Source organism: Bubalus bubalis, chromosome X, assembly GCF_019923935.1.
Source record: "Bubalus bubalis isolate 160015118507 breed Murrah chromosome X, NDDB_SH_1, whole genome shotgun sequence".
Lineage (NCBI taxonomy): Eukaryota > Metazoa > Chordata > Mammalia > Artiodactyla > Bovidae > Bubalus > Bubalus bubalis.
The window spans coordinates 9,778,779-9,806,288 of record NC_059181.1 but is presented as its reverse complement, the minus strand read 5'-3'; the positions used below and the strand labels follow the sequence as shown (position 1 = coordinate 9,806,288).

The 27,510-nt window shown below is 35.6% G+C and overlaps 1 protein-coding gene across 9 annotated transcripts; it reads left to right on the top strand.

Annotated features, from left to right (window-relative positions):
- Nucleotides 1-27,124, top strand: AP1S2 (adaptor related protein complex 1 subunit sigma 2). Of its 9 annotated transcripts, none has more exons than XR_006548661.1 (7): nucleotides 1-234; nucleotides 2,371-2,549; nucleotides 8,383-8,491; nucleotides 9,117-9,254; nucleotides 13,355-13,449; nucleotides 24,130-24,138; nucleotides 25,564-27,124. XR_006548661.1 is itself a non-coding variant. In XM_025276344.3 (6 exons), exons 2-6 carry the CDS (start codon nucleotides 2,371-2,373, stop codon nucleotides 25,609-25,611), a joined length of 483 nt encoding a protein of 160 aa, XP_025132129.1. In that variant the 5' UTR covers nucleotides 1-234; the 3' UTR covers nucleotides 25,612-27,124. The 9 variants fall into 9 exon arrangements, 3 of the variants coding, with proteins under 3 accessions (XP_025132129.1, XP_025132131.1, XP_025132130.1); XR_006640643.1 differs by lacking the exons at nucleotides 24,130-24,138; nucleotides 25,564-27,124 and adding exons at nucleotides 14,933-17,287; nucleotides 20,758-22,186; XR_006640642.1 differs by lacking the exons at nucleotides 24,130-24,138; nucleotides 25,564-27,124 and adding exons at nucleotides 14,933-18,698; nucleotides 20,758-22,186.
- Nucleotides 27,125-27,510: the final 386 nt, after the last annotated feature.

The window sequence follows — 27,510 nt, the reverse complement described above, 5'->3', positions numbered from 1 at the left end:
TCCGCTCGCCGCAGCCCCGGCTCCTCCCTCGTCCGGCCCCCGGGGCGGGGTCTGTCGGCTCGCCCTCCCCTCTCTGCCTAAGCCTTCCCTCAGCGAACCGGGTCCCCTCCCCACAGCAAAACGGCTTCTCTTCCTCAGCTCAGCGACAGGGGCTTCCCCTTAGTCGCCGCCGCCGCCGACGCTGCCGCCGCCGCCGCCGGCCGAGCCCCGCCGCAGCCGCGGCCCGCGGCCGCCGTAAGTCCCGGGAGGCGAGCGGGGACACCGGGATCGGGGAGTGGGGAGGGAGGGTCGGGCGAGCCCCCCGCCGCCCAGCGAGCGCCTGGACGACCCCACCCCGCGCCCGCCCGCCGGGCCCGCCACTGGGGCACCGCGCCCCGAAACTCACTTCTCTGTGCGTCCGCGCCCCTCTCCACTCGGCGCCGCGTCCGGGGTTGCGGGGGCCGGTTTCGGACGCTGCAGCGGGTCCGCGGCACCTGTGGTTTGGGAATCGCCTCAAGTTTTGCGGGGCATTTGCGGGCGGGGTCGGCGGCCGGGGGCGGCGGAGACGGAGGACTCTTGGCGCCCCCTGCGCGGCGGCGGTTGCCATTGTCTTCCCCGCTCCTTGCCTGTCACCTCGCCCGGGCTCGATCGGTCAGTGATGGAGTGCGGCCCCGTGGGGCGGCGGGCAGGCAACGGCCACTGGCCCCGAGCCCGCTCCGCGGCCGAGCCCATTGTTTTTAATACCAATCGCCAGGAATTGAGGCGCCTTGTGATTTGAAGCAAAATCGGAGCGTTGGTTTTTAACTAGAGGGAAGGAATACTTGTGTCTTGAGACTAGGCATCATCCTATGTTAACATATAATTTATTTTAAAGAGCATAAATTATTTATTCGTCATATAAAGTGATGGTGGGGAGAGATGGAGGACCTTGATATAGACTCCTTTGAGTCCTTGAGTTTCAAAAGCAAACCCCCAGTCCTCCTGGTCTCCAAGATCCTGGAATACGGGTCTGTTCTTTTCCAAGTTCTGCTAACGGGTTTGCGTGAAACATTGTCCAGTTGATGCGTTACTTGTTGTCCCCTTCTAATGTCGCTGTCTTAACAGGACTTCTGTGTGAAGCACTTTGACATCATCAATATTGTTCGTTTATTTCGTGCCAGTGATGCGTTTTAAGTGTGGTGTTAACAGCCAGTTTTAACTTTATTAAAGTTAAATTGTCGCATCGTAAATTTCTAAATACCTTATTGATGCCCGCTTGGATTATTACAAAAAGCGGCAATGATTTCTTGGCGAAATTTAGCGCCCATTTTATTCAGATGGATGGTGTAAATTCCCCCACCCCATGTTCAAATTCAGTATGGTATGGGTAATACCAAGAGTCAGGCTGAATCCTACTTGCAGAAACTAGTACTGAAACTTAGAATAATTAAAAGAAAAGAAAAAAAGTCTGAATTCTACCTTTAAATTACCTTTGTAGAAACAATGCTTTCTGTTTGCAGTTGGGGAGACTGATTGAATTACAAGAAGGTTTCCTTAAAAATTAAAACATGTAGATTAATCGTTAGCAGATTCTAAATAAATGTATACAAAATAGTTTGTGTGAAATACACTAGAATTCAGCATCCACTCCATCTGTAGATGCTATGTTTTTAAATCGTTTTAAATGAAGTATTTCGTATAATGTCTGAATGTGTGTAGCTCTTAGTTTGGCTTTTTAAAGGTTTATATTCTCTTTGGTAAAATTATATTAACTCTCACTTTATTGTGTGTATATTTATGTTGGAATTTTTTAAATGAGATGTGAATTTTTTTAAATCAGGCTTTTATTAAGAAAAATGTGTGTTTATGGGATTTTTTTGGTTTATATTTTAGCTCTTTTGTTTTGCTTAAAATATGTAAACATAAACTGAAGACAGCATTCCAAGTTATAGCAGTCTGTCTACAAGTAATTCAGTTTGGCACTAGAACAGCTTGTTCTGTGTAGGGTGAAAAGTAGTAGGTCTGTTTATTTCAAATGCATCTAAACCAGTTGATGTCAACAGTTCTCTTTTGATACATATACATTCCTATAGCACACATACACAATAGATTCTTAAATTGCAAGAATTATCTTTCTTTTTCATCAGAATTTTCACCTCACCTGTTTTTGTCCTCCCCCTCTCCTCCAAACTTAATGGAACAGGGTGAGGTGGGAGGATTTGCATCTGGTGGAAAGATCTTTCTACAAGAATTTCCTGCTATTTTAACTAGCATAGAAATATTGATGGCTACTCATCATTTGTTAGCTAAACGCCCCGTCCCTCAAAGCTTCTTTTTGCCACGTGTCATCTTAATCTTAACTTCACTGAATCAAAGTATTGCCTGTAATCTTGGTTCTGTTTATCTTAACAGATGCAGTTTATGTTGCTTTTTAGTCGTCAAGGAAAGCTTCGACTGCAGAAATGGTATGTCCCGTTATCAGACAAAGAAAAGAAAAAGATCACAAGAGAACTTGTTCAAACCGTTTTAGCACGGAAACCTAAAATGTGCAGCTTTCTTGAATGGCGAGATCTGAAGATTGTTTACAAAAGGTATAATTTTTTTTTATTAGAAAGGTGAAACAGAATCAGATATTAGATCATTTATAATGTGGAAATTGCAGACTTTCGAGAGATGACATTTATAAATAATGATTACTAAAGATATAAATGAAATAGTCTTAAGGTAAAGCTTTGTACTTTTAAGATAACTACTGTTTTGGTGAAATGATAAAATCGTGGGACTCTTTTTAAATGAAATTATGTAACTAAAGGCGTAAATGATACTTCATGCTTAATCATCTTTTTAGGAAAACTGAAATAATTCATTTCTTTACAGGGGAAAATAAAATCAGTATTTTAAATTGTGTGAGTAATTTTCTGAATTTAGATAAGCATTTACCTCCCCCTCCCTTCTCCCCACAAATCTGTAATGACTGTTATTTGACATGCCTTTTAATCTGACTTTCAGAATCTCTTATTCATGTATAAACTCTTTGGATATGTACACCATTTTAGTCATAGATGTTTAAAAATCAGATATATGCAGGATTTGTTCGTTACTGCTTATTAGTTTGAAGTACACTTGTTGCTGTGGTGGAGGTGTGATTAGATCTGGTAAATAGATAATTTTGCCCAGAACAGATTTTTAAAATTTTGATGTTGCAAAATGACTCATAGATTGGCTTTGAACACTAAGCTTTTAAATGATGCTATACATCTTTATTAATATCTGGAACTTTTTGATACCTTAAACTTCTCAAGATTGTTCTAATAGGGTTAAAAGAAATATAATCACTTTGTTTCTTCACTATTTCTGTTCCCTTACAATTAACTTACTGAATTTAGGATAAGAATGTTCATGCATATAAAAATTCTCTTCTGTGGGGGATGTGCAGGGAATTAACTGTGGATTGTAAGGAGGGTCAAAGAGAAGTCTGGGTGTTAATCTCAGTTTTCATTTATTCCACTCTACTATGGATGGGGTTGTGGGCAAGATGGCAGAGAAAGACATGAAGATTACAGAACATGTAGAATTTTTAAAATACCATGGATGACTCTACAATTTTTAAAATACCATAGACTCCTCTTTACAATAGAATGAATTTAGTCGTCTTTGGATGATTTTGTATCCAGTGTTTGGTGTAGTATTTGTTGAGAAAAATCATAAAAATACCATTTTAGAGGTGGAAGATGTTTTAGAGTAATCTAGTCAAGTGTTGTTTTTTTTTTAAGAAACTTTTTGCCCCAGGGATGAAACCTTAAATGAAACAAGTGGAAAAGGAGGTGCTTGTGTGGCTGTATCTCTACTCACTTGGCATCCACCCTCTGTGTAGGGCTCCTGAGTTTGAAAACCACTACTGTTGGTTAAAACTGAGTTTTATTTAAAAAAATGAGAATTTGGGAGAAGTGACTTGTCCAAGGTCAGTTGCTCATGACTGCCATAGGGGCCAGAACTCAAATCTTAAACCTGGAGGCAAGGGTTTTAAGCTGGGATGAGAAGAAAATTTGCATTTCTTTAAGAATCCTGTAGTTGGAAAATGGGTGGGGGGAGGGCTGAGACTGGCACCTGAGGGATCTATTAGGATATGGCGATCCTGAAGGAAGATTTCTGCTGTGGGCTCAGCAGGTGGAAGAGTTGGTTGCTGAGGTAAGTTTGGTAAGACTTGGTCATTGCTAGAAGCAGGGAGGGCAGTGAAAGAGGGGGAGGACTGGGGTGATTCCACACTTCTGGTTCAGCTGATGAGGTAAAATGGTGAGGTATACAGTTGACTTTGAGAAGCCTGTGTGACTTCGATTTGGAGATGCCTAGTTTTCTCAGGGTGGGCATAGGCATGGACGTCTGGGGGGAAATGAGGCATAAAGTGTTAGATCACTAGCATTTAAGTGGCAGACAGAGGGTAAGTTATAGGGTCAGTCACCTTAGGAAAGGGGAGAGAGTTCAAAACTAAGGTCACCAGTGCCAAATGTTGCATGAAGGTCAACTAAAGTGAAGAATCTATTAGATTTTATAGTGAGCATTTCACAAAATGCCCTTTGTTGGAACATTTTCAGTGGAATAGTAGAGATAGAACTCTTGAAAAAATGGAACAAAGTGTGAAGAGGTGGAGACAATAAAACAGCAAGTGTAGACTGTTGGGGGGGTGGGGGGGGGTGGGGGAAGCTTAAGAGGTGATAACCACCCATAGACAGGAGTGGGGAGACAGGGTTAAAAAATGGCATGAGAGAGACTTAAGCTTATTTCTAGATAGGGAAAGGAGTCCCCCGTGTGGAGGAGGAAAATACTAGCAAGGGAATCAGTCCCGGGAATCAAGATTCTTGGAGCTGAAGGAGATGGCCTGTCCATCAAGAGGAAAGAAGCGCTAGTTGGTACTCTGCATAGCATTCAGCCCATCCATGTTGGGACACTGGTTTTTCTGTTGTAAAAACCTGTAAAATGTAGTCTCACCTGACTCTGATATTTACATCAAACTCCTATAAATAAAGATGCACTTAAAAATACCAGCTTTACTAAGATGAAATTCACATACAAAAGTTAGACCCCATTTCATACTAGAAACTTTTCTAGCACCTTAAGGACATTTTTTTGGTAGATATGAACAGGTGATTATTTTTTCCCTAGTCCAGCTGGAAGAGAAGACCTTTTAAGTAAAAGAATTAACACTTAGCTACTGAGAAATTCTGAACTAGCATTTTTTTGCTGTTCATATCACCAAGTGATCTTTCTGTTTGCCTTCCTCAAGTTGCCTCATCCACATTCTTTATCCCTGAGCCTGTCTTACAGTTGCCCCTCTTGGGGAAGGAGAGGTGAGAGAGTGGAGTAAGGTTAATACAGCTGAAAAAATAGACTGAAAATCTGGGGACTTGAGTTCAATTCCTTTGTGCCATTAGTTTTGTGACTTTGAACAGGTCATTTTGCCTTTGTTTCCTCATCTCTAAAATAAATACTCTTGAAGATCCTGTGAAGACAGAAAACTATGCTTTTTTGATTCCTATTTTGTGCAGCATGTTACAGGATTAAAGTCTTTTAAAAATATACACCTACCAACTACGAGCTTCAGAATTTGTTTAAGAGTACTGTATTGATTTTCTTCACTAACAAAAGAATTTTTAATGACATACCAGTAGAATATTGAGAACAGTTTGGTTACATTCATCCACAGTCAGCTGATATTTAGCTGACTGGGGAGAAGTCATGTGTTATGAATATAAGAATAGGCACTTTCAGATGTTCTCTGAGTGCCAGTAATTAGAGTAAGCCTTAATCTACTCTGCTAAAAATAACCAAACATACCTTCTTTCTTACTAGTCTATTATTAATTTTATTTCAGATTTAGACTTACAAATATGCACTGAGAGAACACAATGAATTCATTATTGAATTTTTTAAAAATCACTTGGTTCTAAAAATAAGGAATACTCTTCAGGTTTTCTTGGTAATCTTTTACTAAATCAGTATAACAATTTTTCTTTCCCTCCTCAGAGCATGTGAAATATTGCTTTGAATATGTTTTAATTTTTACCAGTTGCAGGATTACTTTATTTAATACAGTTTTGGACTGTAGTTTTTAATATAAAACTTGGGCTCTGGAGTCAGATTACTGTTCCTGAGAAGGTTACTCAGTTAAGCCCAAGTCTCCTATAAATGCGAATAATAATGATATCTCTCTGAAAGTTTTTTTTTGTGAGGATTAAAATGGTAAATTATGCCAAGGCCTTAGGTAACATTTAGTGCCTTAGTCACAGTGAGGATTCAATGAATGTTACCTGTTATTATGCTTCTGTTTCTTCCTTAAACTTTTTAAAAAGAGGTGCCTTCTTATGATCCTAATAACTAGATGTTCACCTACAATGAAGAATTTATTTAATTTGATATTAAAGTAATATTTCTGAATGATTCATACAATCTAGGACCTTTGACTACTGTTTACATGCTATTTATTTGTAAGTAAAAGGCAGTTCTGTAGTTAAGGAGCAAGAGTGGTGTAAGCATTAGATTGCTTAACAGTGGCATTGGAGAAATCTTGAAATTAAAAGTAAAAGGAATATTACTCAACATTGTCTATTAGTAAGTTCTTTCTAGTGGAATTTATTTAGCACTGTGTTCATATCAGCTAGTCATGTCTTTTTTATTTACCATTTGTAATGTCTTTCCCTTTAATCTTTAGTTTTATTAATTCAGAGAATCTTATGTGTCATTTGTATCAGTTTTCCAGATTTACAGCTCTATTTGAGCAGCATGGGTTAAGGAGGATGGAAGGTTGGGTTGGAATATCTCGTTGCCTTTTAAAGCAATAAACAGAATAGTGCTGGGAGAGGGAGCGCTTTGTTAGTAAAGTTGGAGGTGGTGCATGTTATGCCCTTTATGATAAATGAATGGGCTTGAATGTCTCTTGAAGACTGCAGAAGACCAACCATTTAAAATAACGTTGTGAATGTAGAAATTAGATGGAATGGACATGGCAGCTAGTGTACGTGTATGACGAGGGAGTCACTATGGTAGGTGGGAAAAGGCCTGGAGTTAAGGTCTCAAGATCAGATTTCTTGTCCCAGTACAACCACTTGGCAGGCCCTGTACTTCTGGGCCTCTTTTTTCTTTTGTAATCAAGGATGATGGTGTTTACTGTTGAAAAGCTCAAATAAGATGAAATGCTTTTTGGTAATATTGAAATTAATAGTGTTATGAAAATACTAGTTATTCTCAGACTGAAGAGCAGAAATTCATTGGATTTCAAAACAGGTTGTGTGTGTGTGTGTATTATTTTACATTAATGCTATGAGCAGTGATTAGCCATTGTGTTTCCTAAAAATTGCTTAAATGCTCCTCAGTGAAAATTATAATGGCACCTGAGACTTATTTGGAATGTCTTAGTTTTTCATTTTGTTCCTTTTCAAAATCTTCAAACACATTTTAACCGTTTGAAAATACTTTTAATCCTCCTCAAAGGACTTAGGTCATCCTTTGTTATGCCTCAAGGTTTTGTGTTAATAAGTTTTGGCTTCCTTGGGTCAAGTATAACCTAGTCCCATGTACTAGAATTCTTATTTGGAGAATATGAGTTTTCCAACCTTATTCCTTCTTCAAGGGTAAATAGCCTGAACTTCAACAAGGAAAACTTAGAAAATTTGAGGACATGTCTTAGTTTTCCCCGTTCTCTGTCTCTAACTTCTGTGATTACTTGCAACTTGTTTTTTTTCTCAAGGCTTATTTCCACAATCCTATATACCTCCTTTAAAAATAATTCTATGCTGTTAGGAATCAAGATAGTAGTTACCTTTGGGGATAGGAGGCTGTGACCTGGAGAGGTTAGAAGAGGGGCTTCAGAGGTTCAGCAATAATTCTGTTTTGTGGTCCAAGTGCTGGTACCACAGGTACGTTCACAGTGAAAACTCATCAAGCTGTACATTTATGACTTGAGGTCTTCTCTGTGTGTATGTTACGTTTTAGTAAAACATTCCAGAACATTGACTTCATGTTGACAGTATCTTCAATAAATCCTTCAGTTGGAGAGTTTATTTTCTTCCCTGTTTACTTGTGGTTTGAAATAGTCACACAGTGCGTTTTGTTTTAAATAAACTTCAGAACAACGTGTGTCAGCTATGTTTTAGAATATTCCTACAAAAGGAGCCCGAATGAAGGAAGAGCAAAATAAGTAACTCTTTCTAGATAGTGTGTGTTTTTTTTTTTTTTTTGCTTTCCTGTACTTTTCAGAATTTCTTTTTTGTACATTTATTATTTTATAGTCTAGGAGAAAAACAATTTGCTGTTGTAAAGAGGAAATAAGTTGTATAGGCACAAGGTCTTTCACAATAGGATATGAAAGTGTATTTTAGAAAATACATGATTATAGGGTAAGTTTTTTTCTGCATCTGTTTTTTGTTGCAGATATGCCAGTCTGTATTTTTGCTGTGCTATTGAGGACCAGGACAATGAACTAATTACCCTGGAAATAATTCATCGTTACGTGGAATTACTTGACAAGTATTTTGGCAGTGTGAGTAGCATTTTGTTTTAGGAAATTGAACGCCATAATATATATTTTTTAACCTTTTCTGTAACGAGTTTATTATTTGTCTTGAGAATTCTATTTGACAGTAACCTCAAGAGAGGGAAGGAATGACTCTATTTCTTGTCAGTGCAAGTCAGAATTGCCTAGTCAGTTAACTGCCAGAATTGCTTGACCCCACAGACCTACTCATTTAATTATGCTGGTGAGAATGAGGTTTAAAATAGTGAAATAGAAAGGAGTCCGGCTATAAAGATTAATATACTGGAAGTGCTTAGTATAGAATTTAGATTTGGTTAGCAGTTGTAATCATATTACCCAGAAATATGTAAATATTTCAAAAGACCAGTCTTTATGAGTAGAAAATCATTATTAAGTTGCCCATGTTAGGAACTTGCAGAGTCTGGTCTTGCTTAGCTTGAAGGCATTGTGTGTTTCAAGTACTTGAGACTTGAAAGTTAAGCTGACTAAATCAATGATGCTTAGTTAGCAGGATCGCCATTTTTAGATATAATTAGATTAATTCACTCTGGTCAGATTTTATTGATTACCTGATAGTAGATAAATATCTTCTGCTTTCTCCAGGTTTTATTTATTTATTTTTGCTTTTCAGGTGTGTGAACTTGATATCATTTTTAATTTTGAGAAGGCTTATTTTATTTTGGATGAGTTTCTTTTGGGAGGAGAAGTTCAGGAAACATCCAAGAAGAATGTCCTTAAAGCAATTGAGCAGGCTGATCTACTGCAGGAGGTAAGCTACTCAGAGTTCTCTTAACTAGACACTAGCATGTTTTGCTCTTGCTAGGGAAGTCTCAGTCATCTTGCCTCATTTTTACAGTTTCAGAAATGACTCGGAAGCATGCTTGGCATGTAGTGTCCATGTGCAGTTTATTGATTGGCATATTTGTCAGTCACATCAACTCAGTTATCTGTGGATGTATTGTTTACTTTGGAGATGATCTGGAGATGGCCCATTTTTGGACCCCAAAACACCAAAGTCCAAACATTTAGAGGGACAGACTACTTTAAGATGGGAAAAGTAGTAGTAATTTGAGAACTCTGTGTCTATTGTTCTGAATTACTTAAGATAACCCCTTATCTCATTAGTGTCTACAATGAGGAGTTGACTGTGAGATTATGGCATTTTCATTCCAAGTTGGTTCATATTTTCATCTCATGTCCATTAAGTGCAAATGTAGCCAAGCAAATGATAGTGTTTTATTATACTTTTTGTAGAATCCTCTAGTTTCTTGTTAGCAAAACTAACTGAAAAGTATTTCTACTTCTCTTTGCTTTTCTTGAATACAAACCATGTTTTGTCAAACAGCTACATTCTTGTCTTGCCTTGATATCACAAGAACCATTGAAAAAACCCCCTTCGCTTTCTAATTTCCAGTTGTCTTGGGTTAAATGTATATTTGATGCTTCTGTACCTTCAATTTCTGAAGCTAAAAATTCATAGATAAGGCTACCTTTCCTGAAAAACTTAATGTACATTAATTCAGGTACTTAGTTTGAATTATGCTTTAGTCATAATTGAAGTTTAATCAAATAGAAAATTTATAGCAAGAGGAGGAATTAGTCAATATTAAAAAATGTTACTTGTTTTCATTACAGTAATTATCTTTTATATTATTATTGAAGGAGGTTTTAAATCAGAGTAAGTCTTTTTTCTTCATTATAATTTATTAACTGTTGGCCTCATTTGGGCTTCTCATTCAGGAGCTCTCAGTAATCCCTCTGCATCAGTCACTGACTTAGGTCAGTTGTGGGGATTGTTTGAAGTTGGGATGACAATATCTATAATATATGTAAATTAAACATTAGACAGTGATTTTTTACATTTAATGATACCGAGTTACCAAAACAGGGGTTAAGGTACTGTACTGCAGAAGTGAAGTATTTTGTTGACAGCCCTAATACCATCTGCTGCTCACTAGTGAAATGAACGCAGCCCCTTTTCTGTGTGTGTATGGTTTACTATGGTTTTTTATTAATTGATTGCATACTTGTCTTTGGGAGTTTTTTTTATTTAAGTGTCAGGTGTGCTGACTACACACTCATATTCTACTGTTATAAAATTGGGTTAAAGTTAGCACCTCCTTATTTTGCTGTTTGCTAACCAGACTTTTCTGAAAATTAGGTCAAAACAAGGGTCATAACTTGGAAATTTTTCATATTTGTTCCCTTATTTGATCACTTTTATATTTCATTATTATGGAACTATATTCTGTTGTATCAGATCCTGGTATTTCCTCTAGTTTCTTTATCATTTCCTAATTAATTACATTTGCCTTAAAACATTTCTAAAGTTGTTGAAGTTAAGCTTTTATTTTTAATATCTTTTTTCTGGAAAATAATGTTTAGGGCATTGATACCTTCTTGTGTTTGGGTTGTTTTTTAAACTTTACTGGGAAGTTGCTATATACTTTACAATATGACAAATATGCTGAATTTACTTTATAGCATATATTGAATAATGTACTAGAGGATCAGAAAGTTATTACATGTACATGTTTGTGAATGTGTGTGTGTGTCTCCCCTATAAAAGTATTTTAATAAGAAGTCTCCTTTTTTGAAGTAGTATTTTATATCTCTAAGTGGGAAAAGTAGGAATGGAGAGAGAAGCATGGGATGTCCATAGTTCCATGCAAAATTCTCCTTACCCCATCTTCACCTAGATTAAAAAAAAAAGTTTTCTACTGTTAATTATAGTTCTTTAGAAGAGACAGGCCCTATTTCTCTTCTGTGACTACCTTTACATTTTTTTTTGGTACATAAACCAAATTGATAACTATATTAAGACTTTTTTTTTTTTTTGTGGGGACCAGGCTAAGACATTTTCTATTCAGTGGACCAAGTGAACCATTTTTCTTAATTTCCCCATGCAAGCAAGTCTTAAGGAGACAGAAAGTGGCTGGTCCATTCTGAATTTACAATGATGTTAAGGCCTTTATGAAACCAAGCTAAAGTCTGTATAGGGCAGTTAAGCTTCAGGTTATTCTGTTCAGTTTAACAGTTTAACTTGTTTATTCATGTTATTCACCAACAACGTATTGTCACAGGAAATCCAGGATGATAAGATGTTTGTTTCCTAAAACAGAGTCATTTATATGTTGATACATGATACAAGATCTCTGGGCGAGTATTTGAATCTTAGGTTCACCAAATAGATGATAGAATACGATGAGAAAAAACATTCCACAAACTGCTAAAATGGTTTGTCTGGACACTGTGATAACAAAAAAAATAAAATAAATAAAAAAAAAATTAAAAAAAAAAAAAGAACTTCGATGATAGCTAATGCTTATTGAGCACCTAGATGTGGGGCATCCTATGCTAATCATCAGGATTTCCTGAAAAAGTGTCCTGAGAGCCTTTTAACTAATGAAGTAGAGGCTCAGTGAAGTTCCAGTGACTGGTCCTAGGTAGCAGTTGGCAAAACCAGGATTCTAAACCCAGATCTGCTAGACTTCAGAACTGTATGAAATCTTAACCACTGTGCTCTGTCTGCCCCAACTCCCATTCATGTATTTTCTTGGTATGAATATTTTAAACATTCTGTTTTAGATACCAAGTTCTGTTTGTCTCAGTAATATAGTAAAGAAATTCCTTATTCTCCTGGAGGTTTTTCTGTATTGAACAAAGTAGATTTCCTAAGACTGATGCTATCCTTTACTTCTTAGACTGGAAATTTTGTCCAGTTTATCAGTAGTTGGAATTCATTAATCGGATATATAGATACACATTAGTATTTTTCAAGTCATTTCTTGTTGGGTTTATCAGATGTCTAGATCTATAGTAGCTTTTTTTGGTCTTATAATTTAGGGTATAATAATCACTTAGTTTATGTCATGAAATGATTTTGCTTCCAAAATTGTACATATAGCTGTAAAGACAGTTATCTAAATGCAGTCTTATTTGTAGAAGTCCAAATTTATTTTAATTTAGTTTACATATATCATGATTTTTTTTTTTTTTCCTCTTTGGTATCAGGTCTTTTACTTGAATCAGTTCTAAACACCAAAGATGACTGAACTATATTGAAAATATCTGCTGGCTTAAAGATATATGCAAATCACAAAATAATTTTGGTTTTAATCCTTTTTTAATTTGTGAAATAATACATTTCTATCTATAAATTTTTATTTCCAGAAATATTTCTTTGAAATGTCTCTTTTACTTTGTGTAAACATTATGTAGTTTGTCTAGGTAGTCCTTCATTTCATAGGCAAATAGGGTAGATAGACATCAGTGGATAAAGTAGATTTTCTATTAGCATTTTACAGTCAGTAATGAGAACATAAAATGAATGTGTATTTGAATCATAATTACTAAAATAGCAGACATTATGATTAAAAAATAGATATCTTTCTTATTTTACTTAATTACTTAGTAAAGAAGGGTTCAGTTTTAATATTTCTAGACTGAACTCTATATTTATTTCTTTTGGTATTCCAGTGTATGACTCCTTAATTAGATTTGGGGGTAAAGCCCAGAAAAATTGGTCCATTATCCAATTTTTAATGTTTGACCGTTGGAATTTAAAACATATTTTCTTAACATGCCACTAGTACTTAACTTGATTCTTAAATTATTAAAGTGCAACACGCTGAGATTGCTAAATTGACTTTTTTTTTTTTTTTTTTTGCAATACTTGGAACATTTTCCCCAGCACCAAATACCTATTTTAAGCTAGATTAGATTTTTTTTGGAGGGAGGGCATGGGGGAGTGGTACAGTTGGGGTTTATTTTATAAACATTACATATAATGACAAAGGAAATAATAGAGTGCATATTCTTTGTGAAGTCAGGCACTTACCAGTTTTTCTCTGCTCCTTAATTTTATAGAGCCAGAATGAAGAATGGGGAGGTTTGTCTGAGGATATCTTATGATAAAGAGCAGTCTAAGGCTTTAGTCCCTTTGACCCCCAACTTATTTATTGGTAACTACTAAATTTACCATTTTTGTGGCATGGATAAGATGGGGTGTTATGCAAAAACTGTTGCACGTGAAATGATTTCAAGTCCTTGCTTGATCTGTGAAGATCAAATAGTTAAATACTGGGCATTGGGCTTTAACCCTCAGCGGTAGATGCATGATGGTGTTGATCAGCGCTTTGAGATGTGTCAACCTTTTTTTTTTTTTTATACTAACAGCATCATTTTCAAATTTGTGGAGGCTTTCCTTTTGAGCTTTGTTTGCTGTTGGTATTGTTTCTCACTAAAGTAATCTGAGAAATGAAAAACAAGTGAGCTACCAAAAGCAAGCATTACACTCATGAATTTGCTTCTACTTCAAGGTGGTCCACTATATGAACAGGTTTATTGGATTTACAATTGTTAATTTGCCTCATCTAGAAAGTGGTGCTCTATGGAAAACTAGTGCTGCTAAAATTGATTTGTTTTAGTGCTGGGGCTGCATGATATATCTTAGTACTATACAACATCTTTGTGGAAGTAGTAATTAATAAATCTTTTGGACTGCATAAAAATGGAAAGGTAAGAATCTTAGGCGACAAAGGGATTTCTTTAAACATGGATCTTTTGTAAATTAAAAGTATTTTAAGTGAGTACTTATTGAAGTATTTAATAACATGCCTCTTAATAAGTTTTTTTAATTAAAATCTTGCTAATTAATATTAAGGCATTGGGTAAACTCAAGAATATCCTACATTGTTTTAAAAAACAGATGCTTTCAAATATATACAGTAATATAACAGCAAAAAGCATTTTGATAAAAATCCTCTTAGATTGGTTTTAATAAGACAAACTCCTATAATTCCTTTGTAATTACCACTGTTTATATTAAAACCTTTAAGCCTAAACCTTCTTCTTTTCAGTTCGGTTAAAAATTAACAAGACTATAGTCCTTTATACCAGCATATTTTAATTTTTTATATGTTAACTTGATTGGGTTCTACTAGAACACATTCATGGATAAGTGAGGTTTAGTTACATTAATGCTTCAAATGGAAAATACAGAAGGGTAGATACAGAGAAAACAGAAGGTGGAACAAATCTTGCCTTTCACTTTGCATTTAATAAGAAGCAATTTGGCCAATGCCATTGGTCACTGGTTTTCAGGTTGTAATCATTCGCTCTATGTCTTTTGAGCTCTTTTTCCTTTGCTTTTCAGAATTTTGAGAATTTCCTTCTTACTCTTTCATTTTAATTCATTTTGAGCCAACTCTTGCTACTCTGGTCTATTTGTAGTAAAAGTTGGAATAACTTAAAATATTCAGTAACTGTAAATCTGATTTTCTGAAGTATTTGACAAGAAGCCACAGTAATACCATACTTTTTTATATCACAATAGTTACATATACATAAACTTAAATTATATATGCTTACTTGTATTTCTTGTTTTATAGTCTCATGTTGTCTGTTCTATTCTTTTTTTTTCAATGCTGATCCTGATCTACTAAGTTGATTGCATGAGCCCTAGGATTGAGACCTGCACAGGGACCTACCTGCAAAGAACATATTCCTAGGTGTTGGTGATGGTTTTGTTTATTTATGTATTTATTTTTTAAAATTAAAGTAAGTTGACATGATTTAAAAAAAAAAGTACTTTCTGAAAAATTTCAGTGTTTGAGTTCTTTTTTTACGCTCCTGAGACTTTTTTTTTTCTTTTATTGCTTTTTCTGTGGTCTTTTTTTAAATAAAAATTCCCACTATAGGAAAATTAACAAATACAAGCAAAGACACTAGAATATAATCTTACTCACCAACCAGAGAATTAGATTAATTCTGGTTCTCAACTGGAGTTGGGAGTAGGGCAGTTGTGCCTCCTCAGGGCACACTTGGCGATGTCTGGACACGTTTTTGATTGTTACTACTAGCCACTACTAGCCATGAGGTGCCACTGGCATCTAGTAGGTGAAGATCAAAGATGCTATTAAATATCTAATAATGCCCAGAACAGCCCTCTCAGAGTAAGAAATTATCCAGCCTCAAGTGTCAATGGTGCTGAGGTCCAGAGACCCTGGTTTAATTTAACACCATGTAATATATAAACATTTCATTTACAGATTCCATTTATATTTATGGACTGCTACATCTTTTCAATATAATATATAGTGCAGATTACAAATGACTAGCCAAAAATGAATCAAAAGTATAAGGGAAAAAAACCCTAAAAATTGTGAAGAGAGGGATAAATCTGCTCAAGAACATGTAAATGGCTATAAAAATCACCTCTGTGATTCACCAAAATTACTTTTACTTGATCAAAATAACTTTTGATAACCAGAGATAACCCACAGCAAAACTTACGGGATGTCACTGTATAATTTCCTCAACAACTAAATCTGTTAACATTTATTCATGTTATTTAGTTTTTGTCTGGAAACAAAATTGAGCATACCCTGCATGCAGTTAGAACACTTGAACTTGCTGCCGACTTCCCTATCCACCTTAGGGATTTGATAATTCCTTATGAGAGGAATAGTTTAAATGACCAGAATTTACATATATAATATAGACTTATATTGTACATACATACTTTTTTGTTGTCTTTCTTTTATGCCCTATTAGTCTTATAGAATTTACTTAGTAAAGAGAATATTTGAAATTCAGTGATTCCAAGAAATCATTTATATTTTGAAAACCTTGGTTAAATTTAGGGCATTTCAAGTTATGATCCAAATGGAAGACCAAGACAAATACAATACAATTACCCTAAGATGTACTTAAAACTATTTCTTTACAGTCTAAAGTTGTATTTACTAACTTAATTATTCTGCTTCTTTATTTTTATTTTTTTGGTTTGTTTCTTGGATTGGCAAAGAATTGTTTCCTCCTTATGAACACTTAAATTTGTATTCTATTTTGGAGGATTAGTTTAGTGATATCTATTAACAAATGTGTATACTTTTTGCCCATTAGTTATACTTGAAGGAATTTTATCCAACAGAAATGTACAAATGCACTAAGACACACGCTGGGTATAATACTAAACCATTGGAACCTAATCAAATGTCCATCAATGGGAAATAGGTTAAGAAAATTACAGTACACCATATATGAAACTGTTACCTGGCTATAAAAGAAATGAGATCAATTTGTATGTAATGATATGGAAAGATACTCAAGGTTTATCAAGTAAGAAAAGATCTAGGAATAGGACATTAAAAGTATTACCTCGGACGATATTTGAGGTTCCCCCCCCTCCTGTTTTAAAACATGTAATGTAAAAAAAAAAAAAATCACTCAACTTTCCTAGTGCTTCAAAAGTGCTTGTGAAATAAGACACCATGAGTCCTGTCACCTAAAAGATACCACATAAAGTGCTTTCATTTTTTTCTCTTTTTATTCATTGCTAAAAAGAGATCTTCATGAGTTTGGATACTCGGCGGCCCTTTGGTCTTTAGCTCAAGGTATAGGGTTCCAGAGTTAAGAGTAAGGACTTTGCCACAGTATTCAATAAAAAGTACCACTGTATTCTAGAACATGAAGGACTAAGGATACTACTTTATAGTGCATGGAATAAGTGAAGCCCCTTTAAGAAAAACTGGAGTGTAGCAGTAACTTCAAATTTTATATATATATATATATATATTTTTTAGGGCTTCCCTGGTGACTCAGTGGTAAAGAATCTACCTGCTAATGCAGGAGACAGAGGTTCAATCCCTGGGTTGGAAAAATACCCTGGAAAAGGAAATGGTACCCTACTCCAGTATTCTTGCCTGGAGAAGCCCATGGGCAGAGGAGCCTGGTGGGCCACAGTCCATAGGGTCTCAAAGGGTCAACACGAACCTGCATGCATATATATGATTAAATGTACGTAATTTTCTCTTTGATTGCCTTGCATACCAGAAAGAAAAATCAGGATACTAGGTTTTCCATTTTGGATCCATACCACTAGTTTATTTAAGTACTTCTCATCCCAACAAGACTTAAGCCTTTAGATTATTTTACTTGTGAGTCATCAGCCTAGTATAGTGAATATCTGGGAATTTTTAAGGTAATGGGGTTTGTTTTAGGAACATAGGTGGTTTTGAGAACAGGTGTAACTTAATTCCTTGCTGCTGTGTTTGTTGTCCTACACTTCCCACTACAGTTCAGTCGCTCAGTCGTGTCCGACTCTTTGCGACCCCATGAATCGCAGCACGCCAGGCCTCCCTGTCCATCACCAACTCCCGGAGTTCACTCAAACTCACGTCCATCGAGTCGGTGATGCCATCCAGCCATCTCATCCTCTGTCGTCCCCCTCTCCTCCTTCCCCCAATCCCTTGGATTGAGAAAAAGATTATTCTTAGGATGGAGGAAAGTTGAATGTGCATGTATACTCAGGAAAAGAGCAAATGCAGAGAGCAATGAAAAACAGGAATAGAATAATGGAAAAAGTATATTGGGAGGGTGAATAGGAATGCAATCACAAGCATTGGTTTAAGATGAGTCTTCTCCCCCCTCTGTTTTGAGTTTAATAGGTTTAATGAGCTTAATGGGCCACAGATTTTTCTTTTTTTTCCTCATGAGATGGATGAGTTGATAAACTGTCTAGAGGAGAGCTGCTGGGACTGAGGAGAGAGAGAGGCAGATAACTTGAAATGTTGAAGGTTTGGCATAGACTTAATGGGGAAGAAGTCAGTGATTTGCCCAGATTAAAGGCCCATTTCAGATTTAAAATAGTAAATATCTAATCTTTAGTCCAAAAATAGGTCTCCAATGTGTACTAAGGGCAACTTGTGGTTTATATTTATTTGTGTAATACACTGGATTACAAATTTTTTTCTCACTATTTTCCTTTTGGTCTTTATTCCCACACGGTCTGTATCACTGACATTTCAGTGTATTTAACTCAGTTTGCTAGGTCATAGAAGACAGTAGGTCTAGTTCTGCAGAGGACTTTGACCCTCCCCTATTCTTAATTAATATAATTATTCCATGACTCATAAAATGTTCTCCTGGTGTGAAGGCCCAGAATACTGGAGTTATATTTAATCCACTATAATGTTTTCCTTGTATATAAGAGAAAAAATAACTTAATTATGGGCATATCTATCATTTAAAAATCAACCTTAAATGTTAAATGGTCTTTAAGGCATTTATTTATAGCATAACCTTTTCTGCTTCTGTCAGTTTAAAATCGGAAAGTATTTGAAACATGTTATAGCAACTTAAAAGTGTTGAAAGAATACATTTGTTTTTGTGGATTTTAGAGTTTTTCTTCTTGAAGAATGTTTTTCAGGTGAGGATTTCTGCCTTTGAAGAGTATTCTTCACAATTAATTGGATGCTAATTTCTTGTTTAAGTACAGTAATATGAATCATTGCTATAAAGAATAGTGTGGCTTTATCAACTCTTTTCTTTCCTGGTAGTGGTTTAGTTTAGTTGCTCAGTTGTGCCCAACTCTTTGCAAGCCCATGGACAACCGTTCTTTCCTAAAGGGTAGTAAAAGGTCTATTAGGAATGCCCCAGGTGGTCACAGTTGAGAATTGCTCGTATAGAATTGTTCCTTTTCTTTCACGGTTGTCTCCTCTGGTGAGGGACTGCTGTGTGCTTGACCCTGTTTGGGAAACTACCTTTTTGTTTTCTTTTTTTCCTCCCTTACTGAATTTTTCTTTTAATTGTTGGTTTTTACATGGTGTGATATAAAATTGAGAGACAAAACAAAAAAGATGCAAAGCTATAAAGGCTCAAATATTGGTATTATTTAGGTGAAAGTTTATTTGATAGACTTAAATTTTTCTTTTTCTCTCACCAGAAAACAGAGAATATGTTTTACAGCAAGAGTTTGGGTGTAAGAAAAAGCATAGTAGAATACGTGCTGGAGTACTGACATGCATCAAAATGTAGTAGGATATATAAATTGTTTGTAATAACAATCTTGTCAAGTTTGTTACTTACACTTTAGCATTACGTGAAAAGTTTAATTACATTAAATCCTAAGAGATAGTCCCACTTACTTAACTGATGATATTTTCATAGCAAATTTTGCTCTGATAATGATTCATCATTGGGGCTTATAATTTATTATTTTACACAGAGAATATTGAAATAGGTTCAGAGTTCATTGACCAAAAAAATATTATTAATATCATTGATACAGAAATAGAATTCCCTCATGAAAATGAAGCATTTGGGGGTTCAATTTATTATGGATATTATTTTAGCTTTCTGCTTTATTTCACAATGTTCTGAGTGGGAGAAAAAAAGCAATTATCTTTAAACTGTTTAGGGATTATCTGGGGATTAAAATTTTACTGGCTTTTTTCTTCAAATACTTTTGTATTTAATGGTTATTATATAAGGTATCTGTTACATATTTTATTGGAACAGTTTATATTGACTTTGTAGCCTAACAGTTCAAAGTGCCAAGTTGAACAAATAGTAAATTGAGGATATCTTAAAAGCAGTCAAGCAATTTTAAACTTTTTTGAGTCACAAGCCTTTTGGCTCAGGGTATATTTGAGAGTCTGATGGTCCATGGGCCGCCTTTTCAGGAAAATCTGTATCTAATTTTGCCCCTAGTTTCAGGGAGTTTTGGAATCCCTAGATATTCATCTCTTATGTGCACTCTAGGGTCAGTTTAAAACCACTTCAGGTTACCTTGTTGATCTGTGAGAAACATCCTTTTAGATACATTTAGAGGCATAGACATTTAACAGATCTGTTTGGTGAATTCTTTAAAATCTGTCTTCAGGATTATTTTAAAAGTAATAAATACCCTTCGCCACAAAGGCATAGTCTTTGGAATTTTCTTTTTTTTTTTGGTAAGTTAAGCGAATGATTAAAAACCTCTATTGCTACTAAATGGGTAACTACTTTCCATTCTTTTCTTAGGAAGGATTTTCCTTTAGAATCTGTAAAAGTTCATGGTCATTCTAGGATGTAATGATTTTCATTAAGGGATTAAATTCCTTTTGCTTCATGTAGTAAAATCCTGATGAACCTGAACACTGGCGGGAGGGAGTATTCTAACTGGATTTTGTGTTAACTCAGTGTTGACTAGATGACTTATACTGAAAAATCTTTTCAGTATATTTTTAGTAAATACAGTGCTTTTGGATTTTGTAGGACATAGGTCATCTTTTTGGTTATTGTTATATACAGTAAAGTTATAAAAGATGAATATGAATTCCTGGGCATTGTTTAGAAGTTAAATATTCAGCCATAAACCAAATTCTAAAAACAAATTCTAAGTTTCAATTAAGTTTTCTTTGCTGTGCACTGAACATTCTAGAAATCTGATTGTGTCTGTGTCAGTTTGTATACTGTGTGTAAGAATATATGCATTTCTTTTGTAGCCACGTCATGAATATTTTAATGTCCCTGTGTACTAAATGACCACTCATCGTGTATGCAGAATTTCACAGAGGAAATAGAGAGCTGATATGCTTATGAAAGAAAATATCCTCAGCTTGGTGACTGATTACCTTGTGTAATAATAGAACATTTTAGAACTGTTACCTTTGTAATAATTTTCCTGTTCTCATCCTCTTTTCTGTTTTATTTTCATTTTGTGTGTGATCTTGATACAGCTTTTCCTGCTTGCAACTGGTTTAATTTCTTCTTGAAAAATATGATCTATGATCATTTTGAGTAATGTTTCATTTCAAACACCTACATGTCATCATTTGTGAACCGTCTGTGATTAATCTTGTAAGAGAATACCTAGCAATCATTAAATGTTTACCAAAGAAAATAGAGCTGAAATGCTTGGTCAAAATTAGCAGTGCCACAGTACAGCATGATTTGATCTTCAAATGTTGGCAGGATGGGACTATATTTAGGGTAATTATAGTATACATGAGGAAACATTTTTAATGTATCACATAAATGTATTTGGCAATAATACAAGAAAGTAAAATCTGTACTATTATATAATATTTAAGCTAAAACATTCACGATTTCTAAAAAATTTGTAATGCCACATTTATCGACTGATATTTGTGCTATACAATATCAAACAGTCCCTCTAAGAACTATCAGAAAGCTATGTCAGAAGTCTCTTCTGCAATATCTATTGTTTAAAAGTAAGTAATCCTTTCAAAGTATTAATATAGGATTTATTTTATATAGTTAAGATTCTAATATTGTTTAAATACTATAATATTTTACTAGTTATTTAGTTAAGTCTGCATTTACTTAATGATTCGTTAAATATGGTTTTATATTTGATATTAAAACCTTTAATACTGATCATTGTGTTTTAATAAAACATGCAACATATATTATTATAAAGAGAAAATTACCGAATAATTCATTGTTAATGTTTAGAGAGTTTAAAGCCCAAGTTAAGTAAGCTATCATTAAACAAGTTCAAAAGATGCTCAGTGGTTTACCACTGAAAGAAGACCTGTGAAAATGTGTATTAGGCAGGGGTGCAGATCAGTTGTTTCCATTCTTCCATTCTTGCTGTACTACATGACATTTGAAGCACCTGGATGGGCTATCAAATGAGAAATTAGCATTATACATTGATAGCATTAGAAAACATTGGTCTTTCATTTCCACTTTTTTCCTCTTTCCCTCCCCCAGCCCTGCAACATGGTATTCATCTGGTTTTAATGCTGCATAAATATGCATTGTCTCATGCCTGTTTGCTTTGGATGCTGTATGCCCAGCTGTAACAAGATGTTGCTTCTTTTGTTATTTGTATACAGCCGCTTGCTTTAAACTAGTAGATGCTGAAATAGCTTTCCTTGCATGTTTAAAATAAAAGTATTGCATGTACTTTGTCTCATGTGAATGACTTTTTTCTTCTCCATCCTCTTGACAAGTAATATATTTCATATTTTAATTTTTCAGGTAATTTTTAAAAATTATGGTTTAAATGTAACAATTTAATAGTTTAACCATTTTTAAGTGTCCAGTTTAGTAGGTTCAGTATATTCACATTGTTGCACAACAGATCTCTAGTTTTTCATCTTGCAAAACTGAAACTGTATCTAGTAGAAACAACTATTCCCCATTTCTCCTCCCCTCAGCCATTGGTAACCACCTTTCTACTCTGTTTCTATGAATTTGACTAATATACACAGTAGTTTTTTTCTAGATGGTTTTGAGCTACAATTTCAGTGTGAATATGTGAAAATTAATTTTATATTACAACTGATTAAAAAACTAACACTATTTGTATAAGTCTCAGTGGAAGAAAATGTATAAATGATTCTTTGAAATTAGGCCTTTTAGAAAGGACAGATATTTCAAATGCATATTGAGAAGCAATGTGGTTCTCTTCAAGAAATGCTATCTATATAAGATTGCAGCCAGTGAGCACATAAGGGGAAATCTAACCAGCTTCAACGAGTAGGATGAGGGGGTGCATTTACATGGATAAGCTAAGAATCTTAACTGTATAGAATTCAATGTAGGCACCCTGTAATACATTAAAGGTTGTATGACATTTTAAAAATTATCTAACTAAGTGAAAATGATTATTTTTAAATTTCCCCCCTTATTTAATGTGATTCATGAAAACTCTGAGACCATACAAATAGAACAGTATAAGAAACCCTTATGTACACATCACTCATCTCCAACAGCCATCAACAACTCAATGTTGTTTCATAAATCACCACCCTACCATGCCTTTTTTGCCTGAGTATTTTACAGCAAGCCCTAAACATCCTATCATTTAATCTTATATACTTCAGTATGTATCCCTAAGAGATAAGCACAGCCCCCCAAATTAACAGTAATTCCTAATATCTTATTCTTGATTCGTTTTTTTCCTAATTGTCTGGAAATTGCATTTTTATAATCAGTTTCTTAGAGCCAGATTCCAAACAAGTCTCACACTGTATCTGATCTCTTTAAGTCTCTGTTAATCTTTAATGAAAGTGAAAGTGAAGTCGCTCAGTCGTATCCGACTCTTTGCCACCTTATGGACTGTAGCCTACTAGGCTTCTCCGTCCATGGGATTTTCCAGGCAAGAGTACTGGAGTGGGTTGCCTTTTCCTTCTCCAGGGGAGCTTACTGACACGGATTGAACCCAGGTCTCCCGCATTGCAGGCAGACGCTTTACCCTCTGAGCCACTTAAGTACTTTAATAATTAATCTTTAATAATTCTGTAAATCTTTAATAATTTTTACCCTCCCTTGCCTTTTTTTTTTTTTTTTTTGGTTAAACTGAGTCTCCTATACGGTAGAATTTCTTCCATTCTGTATTTGGCAGATTATAATGGCGATGTTTAACTTGTTTTCTTATCCTCCATATATATTTAGATCTGTAGCCTGGTTAGGTTCAGGTTCAATTCAGAGGTGGGGAGGAGGGCAAGAATACTTCATAAAAAATATCCTTTTTTCACCAAAGCTGACTTTTACCCATTTTTCCTTAATGCACAAACATACTAAAAGGTCATTATATGAACTTTGTATATAGAGTTGGTTTATAGTAAGGTTAAATACCTTTATTTAGATTTCAGTTGTGTCATGTATCAGCTAATATATTTTGAGTACTTTCTGTGAATCAGGCACTAAGCCTTATCTCTCTTAATCTCTACAAATAAAGGTAAGTGCTATGATCCTTGTTTTCCAAATAAGGAAACAGACCAAAGAGTTTAAATAATTAATCTGAGATTATTCCATATAGTGCTTTACATAAAATTAAATCTAATGTATGGACTTATGGTTTGATTAATTTTTCTTCTTGTTTTGTGCTGTACCACAATTAGGATGCAAAAGTAAGTCATTTGGGTACAAAAAATTGTTTTCCTCTGTTAAAATCTAGTATGCCTTTTAATTACAAACTTATTGCTACTAATACCTGAAATTTGACCTAGTTGGTCCTTTTATTTTGTGCTGTACAAAACTGGACACTGGAAAATTTTTTAATATTTTTATAGTATGCTTGCTTTGGTTAGTCTTCCTTTGGCATTTACAGATGAGTATTAGTTGTTACACAGAACAAAAGGCACTTCTGTCTCAGGTGTCAGAGCATTCTTTCTGTATGTTGCTTCCACTGAAGCCATTGGTTGCTCTGGGGAGGTCTGGAAGGTAAGTTTCTGAAGAAAGGAATAAATACGTGTGACTCAAAAAGAGAGCAAGGAAAATAAAAATATATGAAGAATGGGGAGAACTCACGGGGTTTCCCTGGTCTTTGATGGTTCAGACGGTTAAGTGTCTATCTACAATGCAGGAGACCTGGGTTCGATCCCTGGGTCGGAAAGATCCCCTGGAGAAAGAAATGGCAATCCACCCCAGTACTATTGCCTGGAAAATCCCATGGACAGAGGAGCCTGGTAGGCTATAGTCCATGGCGTTGCAAAGAGTTGGACACGACTGAGCGACTTCACTTCCACTTGAATTTTTACACTAAGACAACTTACGTTTTCTGTAGAAAGTGCGAGTGGCTCAGTTGTGTCTGACTCTTTGTGACCCCATGGATACACAGTCCATGGAATTTTCCAGGCCAGAATACTGGAGTGGGTAGCCTTTCCCTCGGAGAAGGCAATGGCACCCCACTCCAGTACTGTTGCCTGGAAAATCCCATGGACGGAGGAGCCTGGAAGGCTGCAGTCCATGGGGTCGCACAGAGTCAGACACGACTGAAGTGACTTAGCCGCAGCAGCAGCAGCCTTTCCCTTCTCCAGGGGATCTTCCCAACCCAGTGATCAAACCTAGGTCTCCCACATTACAGGTGGATTCTTTACCAGCTGAGCCACCAGGGAAGCCCAAGAATACTGGAATGGGTAGCCTATCCCTTTTCCAGCAGATCTTCTGACCCAGGAATCGAACCGGGGTCTCCTGCATTGCAGGCAGATTCTTTAGCAACTGAGCTATCCGAGAAGCCTTTCTGTAGAAAGGTAGCTATCAATAATTTCCTTAAATGCCAGTGGGTTTGATAGCTTTCTGTATTACAGCAATGCAGCACAGCACAATTGGTAGGTAATCAGTAGGTATTTAATGCATGCTGAAAAAAAATCTTCTATGGTCTCTGATGTTGGGACACAAATTGCTAAATAAGCACTGACTCTCCATGGAAGTGCCCAGACTGCTGAACTGCTTGTGTTCAGCTTCTCTGAAACTTGCATGTGCTTCCGTGTCAATTTCACATTCTCAAACCTCCCCAGATCTGCTTACCAGAGTCTCACATTTTCCCTCCACAGGAAGCTGAAACCCCACGTAGTGTTCTTGAAGAAATTGGACTGACATAACTCTCCTCCCCTGTTGATGACTTCCTGTGGCATTTCACACACTGTAGATGGTCACTGCCTTCATGTCCATGTTAGCTAATGGTGTAAGATGATGTCTTGTCAGTATTACTGTTCTGCTAAGCTGCTTCATTCAGGCCTACACAATTTTTTTTTAAGGGAACTTTGGTTAATCAAGTGATAACAAGGGACTTAAATATGAATTAGAATGAATACAGAAAAAAAAAAGGTACTTTTTCTGGCTATTTTATAGGTCTGTTTCTCTTGAATAGGTTATTATCATTACTTTTGATTACGTGTATCTATGGGTATGACACAATCAGGCAATATACATTTATTATTCTCTTTGGCAAAAAAATCATGTGAAAGAAACCTGGTTTTATGAAACCAAAGACTACTGCATTTCAGTATATATGCGAATAAAGGGAATTGACATGTTACATATCAAATGAATGAAAATTTCCCTCTATGTTGAAACTTAAATTATACCAAAGACCCTTATTAGAAAATAAACACCTTAAAACAAAGGGAATACACAAAAAAACTAACAGAATGATGCTGTTTTACACTAAAAATTATTTCATAGGTATTCCAAACCTGGGACGAGGAACAGAGATCAGCTGTTTCATAATAGTATACATACTATTTTTAAGGCCAAGCAACATTTGACTCCTGACACAAATTTTTTTGTGGTCATAATCATTTAGTCACTTAATTGGATTGTTTTTGATGTCTCCCAAATGAAATGAAAATGTTGACTTACCAGGGATTCTTAACTTTATCTTATGGAAAATGTGTTGCTCTTTTCACAAAGTGTTGCATAAGTCATTGTTTAAAGCACGAATATTCCTTCTGGGGTGCTTGTTACAGCCAAGTTTATTTTACTCCCCTATTGCTTCCTTCCACTTAGAAGTGCAGTAAACTTTAGGGCAGCTTCCTTCCCTTCCATGGCACTGCCTAGTTATTCGAAGTCCTAAATATAAAAACAGACACCACCTCTCATGAAAGTGTGAGTTGAATGAAGTAAAATGGCATTAGTGGGCGCTATATTTTTTAAGGATATAGTCGTTTCAATGTCACTTTTATACATACGTCTATGTATGTAAATGTCTTCACAGTTTACACTTTTCATTTGTATCGCTGGGCTGGATTAAGCTTTGTTGTTATTGTGACCAATATTGAGGCCACGTGAGCACTATCTTACCACATTGCCAATTAGTTGTAATAAATGTTCAACGTACACAACTGTAGTGTGTTTTTATCTTTTTCCAAAAGTCTGTCAAACTATGAAGAGCTGCTAAAGGAAGAATTTTTTCAAAAAATTTTCTAGTAAGATGTTGAAAATTCACCTCCATTTGAATGTGGTGGTGGTTAAAAGCACACACAAGATAAATGGTGGAAGATTTAAGGAGTCTTCATGTACTTCAAACCCATTAAAAAATAATGTGGAGTCCGTGCTACTGAGAGCTTATCTACACACTTATTTTCAATCAATAAATGCCGCTTTTAAAACCTTGATGCAGTTGATTTTTCTCTTTCTGAATGAGTTCAAATCACTCCAGGTAATCAAAGGTGTCCTAACTCAACTGGAGTCCCCCTACGAACTGGAGGTACTAGCACACTTGCTGAGATGGATGGGTATAAGCAAATTACTGCATAGTATAAGTACCAAAGCAAAGCTTTGGTTATCTTGATACTTAAGGGGCTGCCTATTAACTACAGATAGGAAATGTTACATAAAAATAATGTGGAGTTTTTTTTAAAGTATACTCTGATTTCTGGAATAAAATATCTTTATAGGAAAATAATCAAAAGGATATTTAAGGAGGAGGAAACAACTACCATATCAAACAAAGTTGCTAGTTGCTAAAAATAAAAGATGTGTGCAATTAAAAAAATGTA